Genomic DNA, 8,617 nt, shown 5'->3' with positions numbered 1-8,617 from the left:
TTATTCAGAGGAAAGCATTCTCATCTTTGGTCATAAAACAGACACGTGAGAATTTACGATATAGTTTGGTTGTTAAGTTTTCTTTTTTACACGATCTCTTTACCCACACATATTTTTATTCCCTCCTTTGTCCAGTAACATAAAAGATGGACGAGTGCGCCCTCAACTGGAATATCTGTTCTCAGCTGACCAATTAATGAGTAAGGGTTGTATCCACTTGTCTACCTTGAACACATCTTGATAACCAAAACATTGTATCTTCGCCTGCTACTTACTTACTTATTTGGTAGGCATCAGAGTTTGTTACTTCTGCGCCATGGTCTTTTATTTTGAAGGGTAGCTTGCGGTCGCCATTTTGAAAATTTCTTTAAAAGTGAAAAGCATGTGCAGTGAAAGAATGTTAGTTTTCAAGCTGCCTAGCTAAAACTGCAAGTACCAGTTGCGGTGGCTATTTAAACTGTGTTAAGTTAATCGGTCGCTTAATTTAAAAAATAGTAAAGTGATGTGAAGAATGGACGAAGATCTTACAGTAAGTTTTAGCAGTGAGAACTCATTTTTGTGGGATTAGCTGCTTAGCTCTTTGAGCCAGCTCGCAACAGCGAGCTGTAAGGTCAGCTGGCTAACTATTGTTATTGTTGTAGGTAGCAAAGCTGAAATGTATACAAAACAGCTAAATTGTCGCATTTCATTTGATTTTCAGGAAGGTTACAGTGAACCATGTGGGCAGTGCGGGAATGTATGCTGGGGCCTAACAGATGCGGAGCAGTTTTTCTGTAAGAACTGCCACAACGTTATTGAGGTCAGAGCAACTTTTTAAATGTAGATCTTAATTATGTTTCGTTGATGTTCTTTCCTTACAATAGTGGTATAAATAAAATAACTAGCTAGCTAGAGAGCTTCAAACGTTTCTTCAGGTTGCTGACTCCTGACGAGCTCTAGCTAGATATGAATACGTAGGACCAAAATATTCCTGTCATCAGCGTATAAACAGTAGACGGTACCGTTTTCTAGAAAGGTATCTTTAGTCACATCTTATATGCCAGAACTAAAACATTTATTAGTGTCTCATTAAAGAGTGCAACTTCAGTTTCCCCGAAGTAGCTTGCTTACTGTGTCCCCTATTTCCATTTCATTTGATTAACAGAGAACAAAAGACGTTGTGGATTCTAGCACATACTCTGCGAACAACAGGATATCTCATTTTCCATCAGGCACTCGAAAGAGAAATGGCAGAGGTAAAACACCCTGCATATTGAATAAACTTCATATTTTCTGAAGCTACGACTATGTCGAATGACATTATTCCTGAAGAAACTTTGTATAAATAATTATTCCACATGTCGACTCATTTATTATTACTCTTGTTGTGTTTGTGCATATTGTGGAAGGTGGACGAAAGTGGATAGTGTGTGAAGGCTTTCAGTTTATCCTAAAACATCAGGCAGAAGCTTTGGTTGGTCTGGGTGTCTGCCCTGAATTTAAGGTCAGTTAAGCATTGTCAGTATAGATACCAAGAGGTGATTTACGTTGTTTTATTGAAATGAGGCATATCTGCTTTTACTGAAGTTAAGTGTATCTCACAGAAAAAGGTGTTATGGAATTTCTGGATGCGATACCTGCAGAAGACCAGACAGGCTTACACGAAGAACCCAAGGATCACAAACGGAAGTCCAGGGGTGAGGATGGAGTGAGCACTCAAACTAGTGCATGGGTTTAGGCTTTGTACTCTTGTTGTGATCATGGGCATGCTGAACATCTTTCATAATCAAAAAGTCTCTGCAGCAGAATTAGTACTTTTACCACTACGGAGCCTTGCGTTGCTACTCGTTGGCTTATGTTACGGGTAACGCATATCTCTGCTAAATATACTTTGACATGATGTGCAAAGATACTCAAAGGTTAAATCAATCTGTCCCTCTGTCTTTCTCACATTCATTCCTCAGGATATAACTTCTGACAGTGAGCCTGAGTCTTTAGCTCTGAATGAATCATCTGAAGCATCGCTGCCCAACAGGGTTTCCTCAGCGCTGGAAGACTCTGGTATCATTCCCGCTGCTCTGGCTCATTTCCCGTTGCTGTTGTTGGCCTTGTTGGTCTATGTTGTCTATGCGCTCAAATGCACCCCCGAATCCTGCAGGAAACACCAGCGATGGGAAGTTGTCAGTGTGTTCAGGCTCCCTGGACGCCGCATACTACTCCTTTGCAAAGGAGAGTAAAAGCCGCCATCTTATGACCATGCCTCGAACGCTGGCCCTGTGCCACTTGGCCCTGCTCTGGATGCGAGAGGCCATCACACTCGCAGACTTGCTCAGGTATGTAATAGGACCACTGAGGGTCATGTTTTGGCTTGTTGATACTGTCACTGTTAACAGAAGAAGCCAGTTTCCTTTACTTGCCCCCTGCAAGTAAAGGAAACTGGCTTCTTCTGTTAAGCAGTCTGTGTCCTAAATTGGCTTGTAGCTTCTTTGAGTATGTACTAAGTGGTGGTTGTTTTTCTGTGCTGTGGGGTCTGCAGTCTACCTACATTAGTTACCTAAACCTGGGCAGCTTTTCTGTTGAAGGCTGGTGTCCAAAAGGCATGTCCCTTACATTAACGTGCATGAGCATTTCCCTGAAGAGATGAAGATCTTTGGCAAGGATTGCAAGTTCTTTATAGCTGAGGTGGGTAGGGAAGAGTGCATATGATCAAATGTTATGCTTAAGTTAGTGGTATTGAATGATGTGCGGTGTTTCTAACCTGTGTGGGTTCTCTGCAGTCCATCCCCTCCTACAGGATGGTGCACAGGGAGGCATCACTGCTGGCTAAGGTCATGGAGCTACCCACCTTCCCTCCTGTTTCCCAGGATTGCCTCCTCCACCCAGCTCTGCTCTGCCTCCGCTACACAATGGATGCCAACCTTCCTGGTGAGTATATCTGCAGCATTGGGTTCAGGTGGTCAATGTCACTTTGAACACACACACACTCTTATCTTTCTCTTCCCTTGTCATTTCTCACTCTTATCCTCAGATGAGCTTCATTTGTTGGTATGTAAGGTAATGGAGAAGACGGCTATGGGGAACGACTTCTTTCTGACCTTTGACCCTGCTGGGCCTAAGCAGAGACTCCCCTGTTACGACCTTCAGGCAGCAGCGCTCATCATTGTGACCATGAAGCTTCTGTTCAAGCTGGATGATCAGACAGAGTGGTAAGTGACTCAAACAAACAAAAGCACCAGTGCTGTTGCTCCCTGTGTTTGTAGCAGTTGTTGTTGGTTTTTTTTGTTTTTTTTTTGTTTTTGCAACAGGATAATGAGTAAGAAAAAAGTATGTAATTTGCACACACGTTCATTTAAACAAATGGTTTATTAAAAGCATTTACACTCTGTCAGAACTCAACATGGCTTAAAGGAAATAGTATTTTTTGGTGGAACATGAATACCTTTAGAATCTGTTGTTTTCAGAGGCTTAAATATTCGTACAAATATTATAACCCAAAATGAATCATATTCATATTTACATGTTTGTAATGCTGACCGGCTAGTCCTTCATGATATATGTAGAAAATTGTGAAAACGAATGAGAGATTTCTCTGTAGAAATAATGTACAATACAGAAAACCATTGGAAAAGTATTTGTTGCTTAAGCAATTCTGTTGGTACAGGTTTGATGGGGAACATCCTTTACGTGTAGTTACTATGTCTTTAAAGAAATTGCATAACTTGCAATTCTGTCAGTGTCCATGTGGATGTTTCTCTCCATTAGTAGTCAAACTCACTTTTTGTTTTTAGAACAATGTTAATCAGCTGCTGGTCAATCCCCTTACTGCTGTTACTTTGGCAAAATTCAGTTTTTCAAATGTTTTTCAGCCTGTGTGACTGCCTGAATTGTCCGTGTTTAATGAGAATCTGCCAGCCTTATAAAAATGTACAGAATGCATGCATTGTTTTGAATATATAATGTAAATGCACAGACGCTACATGAATTTCTGCATCCATTTAATGTTTCAAGGATGCTGTCCAGGAAGGCAGATAAACGAAGAGAAAAACACCACATGAAGAAAAAGACCACAACAGGTAAGTCAAGAATCATGCCATTATCAGCATGGCAGTGCATGTTTTTGAGAGCACGCATTTAAGATTGCCTATACTGTCTGGTGATGACATGAAAGCACTTGGACTTGCAGTTTATAATACAGGACTTGCAGTTAAATTTTTAATCCTCTTACTGCTATGGTATGCTTGGAAGCTCACTGCAGGAAAGTTGTTGCTGATGTCCTTGAGTACATGCAATGTGGCTGAAGGTTCCCTGCCTGTGTCTCGACTGGCTTATACCATCACCTCTGTTGACAGGCAGCAAGATGTTCAGTTTGAGACGGTGGTATATGAGTGTCCAGCCTGCGCTGGAGAGTGCCAGGGAGAGAGAGGAGCAGGCTGAGGCCAGGTGAGATGAGCTGCTTCTCAGGGAACCTGCTCCATTTCTTGGTTTGAGAGGTGACCAGCAGCTTTCTTGTCTTTTGAATGTCATGCAGTTTTAATTGGGCTTTGCTTCACTCCCTCAGGCAGGCATGGAAATCCAAGAAGCCTGTCGTTCCAAACTTGAAAAACAAGACTTTGGTCCTAAAAAGGAGACGTAAGTGATCTGAAAAGGAGATGTAAAGTTTGGTCATAACTGTTTACTTTACCATCCATTGCAAATGGTTTGGTTAACAATAATTATTTTATTTCTAGGTTTAAATCTTGCTTGGACGTAGGGTAGAATTTGAGCAGCAGGGTTATGCAAATGTCCACATGCAGATTGTCAGACACTAAAGGTTTTATTTAAAACGTGGACAAACGAATGCCATTTACGTTTAATACAAGCATTGCCATTGTGATTACAGAGACAAGTAAATAACTCTGTAGTGCTTACTAAATGGTATTCTTCTAGTGTTGTACCATATTGAGTGGATGCATTTCTTAATCATTTCAAGGTGCCAAAAACATGTCTACATGTGTTTGTTGAGATGATGTTAAGAAATGGAGACCACTATACCATACCTAATAATCCAATCCTTAACAACCCAGTCACCCATTGCTCTGCTACTCAAGCAGAATATAGTGGGGCAAATGGGGAGACTCTCCGACCTCTAGAACAAAGAGCCAGCTCTCGAGCACGGCAGGTATAATTGCACACTACCCAACTGAGTGATGCTCTCCAACACACCGCCCTCTCCTAAGGGGAGGGACAGTCTGTCACACTGCCTTCTCTAGGGAGTGCACTTATGTGCTTCCCTCAAGTACCCACCCAATGGGTACAATGCTTCCCTCAATGTGTCCAAGTACCCACCCCTCATCCAGGGGTGTGGGTGGGTGTTTTCTGACCATGGGTACACTCATGGTGGCCTCTATATAATCCCACTTTTGATGCCATTTGTAGTAGCCATAAGGCAGTAACCATACCTAGCCTCGAACCTGGGTCATCCTAGTGGCAGTGACCACCAGACCAATGAACAGGCTGTCCCCTGTCTCCTCATCTGGCCAGGTGTAGTTGAGCAGCTGCAGAGCAATTTCCATACTCTCACTGGTTCCACTATGGAGCAGCAGCCTCCCGCACCATCCAGCTTCCTTTTCCTATGGGGAACAGAAGAAGGTGCGGACGGACCCAGCCTCCACCATAAGCGCCTGGCCTTCCTGATGGAGAAAAAAGGAAGAGCCCGGTGCCTTGTCAACCGCAAGTATTGGCACCCAGCCTTGAGGCTTTGCCACCCACGGTAACACTCACAGATACTTCTGGCTTTTTCTTCTCCTGTTTAGAACGGTGAAAATTTTTTTTCATCAACAATTTGACATGAGACCCAAGAGGGCAGTCTAGATTCTCTTTATTATAGCTTGAACGGTTGATGATCATAGTACGCTAGAAAAAGTGTTGTGTTGCGCTGATTTCAGCACTCTTTCTATATTTATTTGGATGGGTTCATAGGTTCTAGGGTTTTAGGAAAACAAAAATGTGGGTTATACTTTCTTTAAGCTGAAGGTTAAATAATCTGTTTAAGCTTTCTCCTTTATAATTATTAACTTGGTCAAAAAACTTCCTTTGTTACCATTTTGTTAAACACAGCTGATGTCAAAGTGTAACTCGCCTTACAGCAGTTATGAGCCTGAATACTGCCTGAATTTAGTTTTTTCCTAAACTATATTAAAAATGACCTACCTTTCCAGTTATTGTGGGTTTCAATGTGGTTCAGGCCAGTTATGGCTTTGCACGACCAAGAGTGAACAAGAAACATCAGTATTCAGTTAATGACATTTTGAATAAAATAAAAAAAAGTTGTAATTCAGGATTTTGCATAGTGAATGCTGTGTTTCTGTGTGCAGAGAATGCAGGGAACATTTCTTGGAGCTGGAGTCTAGCTTGCCCAGGATGTATGTGTGGCTGCTGGGGCTTTTCTCCTTCCTGCTGGGGGTCAGTCAGGCACAACTGCATGGTGAGGTCATCCAGGTGGAGAGGCGTCTGCTGAGGGGCAAAGGCATGCGTCAAGCAGATGCGGATAAACCTCGGCGCAAACGAAGGAAGACGCCCTCTGTGTGATTTTGAGGAGTTTCTGTTACAAACCTGAGGAGATTTGAGAGATTTTATGTACCCTTTGTAAGGATTACTGCCTGACAGAGTTGCCTCTGTGTATAAATTATGTATAGTTTTCTAATTACATGTTTTTTCTTATTAAAAGAGATTTGTAGATGTTGGAAATGTTTACCTTTTAGTAATATTCTTGAACCTGTCTTCTCTGTTTGGTTTGTAGAAACGAAGTTGAGCTGAATAATGTATCCTGCTTTTGATTTTAACTGAGTGTGAAGAACTTGCTGTCTCTTGAAATCAGCAGATGGGCAGTTATTCTTCAAATGGCTCAATGTTTGCACATTGTAAAGAACATGGTATAAGATGTGATCATCTTTGAGAAAGCAGGACAAGTGCTATTGTACAACCATTCATAATCTTGTTTCATAATTCGTCATCAAATTTATTTATATAGTGCATTTTACAAAAGCCACTTCACAGATGTCCCAAGCCCCGGGTGAGCAAGCAAAAGGGGACCTGGGATAGGGGACACACTAGGGGAGATGGAGAATGAATGGCTGGGGCTAGAGCTAAGAGCCACAGCAGCTGAGACGGGTCAAGGTTCAGAAAGAACATCACACCAGAAGCAATGTACTTTGGCAGAAAGAGGATAGATTATTAGATGTGGTAAAATATCAGTGTGTAAGTCAGGATCATATAATGTGAAAGGCTAGACTAACAGTAAATATTTGACTAAATAAATAGGTTTTCAGCCTATCCTTAAATATTGAAATTGTGTCTGAGTCTCAAATATTGACAGGAAGATTATTTCATAGCTTGGGAGCTTTATATGAAAAGGTTCTGCTTCAAGGAGGGTTTCATAATTCTAGCTACTAAAAAGAGCCTGGACATTCTAATCTAAGCAGGCAAATCATAATATACCAAGAGTTTGCTAAGGTAATGTGAGACAAGACTGTTCAGTGCTTTGTAGGCCATATTCCTGAGGTGGAGAAGGTGGTCCTAGAAATATTTAAATGAGCTTCAAACAAGAGACTGGCCTCCATAATTACACCAGGATCTTGAACCATTAAATGTGCAGGTGGGAGACCATCAAGGTTTATTTCATAATCAGAGATCTTACTCCTGGCTGCCTGTGAGCTGACAAAACAAATGGATTAAGTGAGAGAAGGTTTCCAAACATCCAGTGTCTTTATGTCCTTTACACGTTCTTTAGTAATAAGCTGATATTTGTCCTCTGGTTTGGATAACTGAGTGTCATCAGTGTAGAAAGAAAGAAGCAGAGGGGCCCTAGAACAGACAAACTACCCTTCATATATGCTGAAAAGTCACCATTTAGGTTCACAAAGTCCCAATCAGTTAAGATCTAAAGGAAATGGCTGTTCTCTTAACCCCAACAACATTTTTGAGCCTATCTAGTAAAATTTATTCTATTATCAAATGCTACGTTGAGATCAAACAATATAAGCAAAGAGACACAACCCTGTTGGGAAGGCAAGAACACACCATTAGAGTTAGCTGTAAGTAGATTTTTCAGATTTATGGTTTTTCGGATAAATTACAAGTGTTTTTTTTATGATATATCATACTGTTCACAGTTGGTGTGTGTCCACCGGACAAAAGCTGATGACGATGAAACCCTGTGTTGAACATTAAAAATAGAAACCAATGTTGTTGAGTGTCTTTTCATTTTAAAGCCAAAATATGTTTCTGCTTTCCTGTAAACCTGTATGAATTTGGGGATAATCCATAGCATTGAGGAGTCTGACCAGGTGACACTTGCAGCCTATGGATCCAGCCCGCTTGCTTACTTTCTTTTTGTATGTGTATATAAACAGCACACTTATCTTGGGAGCATACCAGCTATAGATATACAGTCATAACCATTTAATCTCCAAACACAAAATGTATTTGTGTACAAATAAACTTGTAACTGAAGATCAATTACATGAATCACATACACAGGATTGTATTCTGTTAGTTGAGTAAAGCCTGGATTGAGACTTCCAAAATCACACTACTGACATTTCTGAGAGAGAGAAGAAAGCATTCAGCCAATGTTGTGTGTTCTGTATGTAGTTTTGGG

At 41.1% G+C, this 8,617-nt stretch overlaps 1 protein-coding gene and 1 long non-coding RNA gene across 4 annotated transcripts; one reads left to right on the top strand and one right to left on the bottom strand.

Annotated features, from left to right (window-relative positions):
- Positions 1-357: 357 nt before the first annotated feature.
- Positions 358-8,200, top strand: taf1b (TATA box binding protein (Tbp)-associated factor, RNA polymerase I, B). Of its 3 annotated transcripts, XR_014124528.1 has the most exons (16): positions 358-529; positions 701-799; positions 1,145-1,235; positions 1,389-1,483; positions 1,584-1,676; positions 1,944-2,040; positions 2,138-2,312; positions 2,562-2,661; positions 2,757-2,904; positions 3,008-3,185; positions 3,988-4,052; positions 4,329-4,419; positions 4,538-4,608; positions 5,500-5,728; positions 6,333-6,603; positions 6,758-8,200. XR_014124528.1 is itself a non-coding variant. In XM_026998915.3 (15 exons), exons 1-15 carry the CDS (start codon positions 512-514, stop codon positions 6,544-6,546), a joined length of 1,764 nt encoding a protein of 587 aa, XP_026854716.3. In that variant the 5' UTR covers positions 358-511; the 3' UTR covers positions 6,547-7,306. The 3 variants fall into 3 exon arrangements, 2 of the variants coding, with proteins under 2 accessions (XP_026854716.3, XP_081573616.1); XM_026998915.3 differs by having other exon boundaries at positions 6,333-7,306; XM_081717490.1 differs by lacking the exons at positions 5,500-5,728; positions 6,333-6,603; positions 6,758-8,200 and adding an exon at positions 4,707-5,413.
- Positions 3,324-5,556, bottom strand: LOC145658726 (uncharacterized). Its single transcript, XR_014124529.1, has 2 exons — positions 5,418-5,556; positions 3,324-4,617 (listed from the first exon to the last, which is right to left on the bottom strand). It is a non-coding gene; the product is annotated as an uncharacterized LOC145658726 (long non-coding RNA).
- Positions 8,201-8,617: the final 417 nt, after the last annotated feature.

Source organism: Electrophorus electricus, chromosome 7, assembly GCF_041902795.1.
Source record: "Electrophorus electricus isolate QZ-2024a chromosome 7, ASM4190279v1, whole genome shotgun sequence".
In the NCBI taxonomy this organism is placed as follows: domain Eukaryota; kingdom Metazoa; phylum Chordata; class Actinopteri; order Gymnotiformes; family Gymnotidae; genus Electrophorus; species Electrophorus electricus.
Note: the sequence above shows the minus strand (reverse complement) of the source record. Positions and strands in the feature narration are given on the sequence as shown.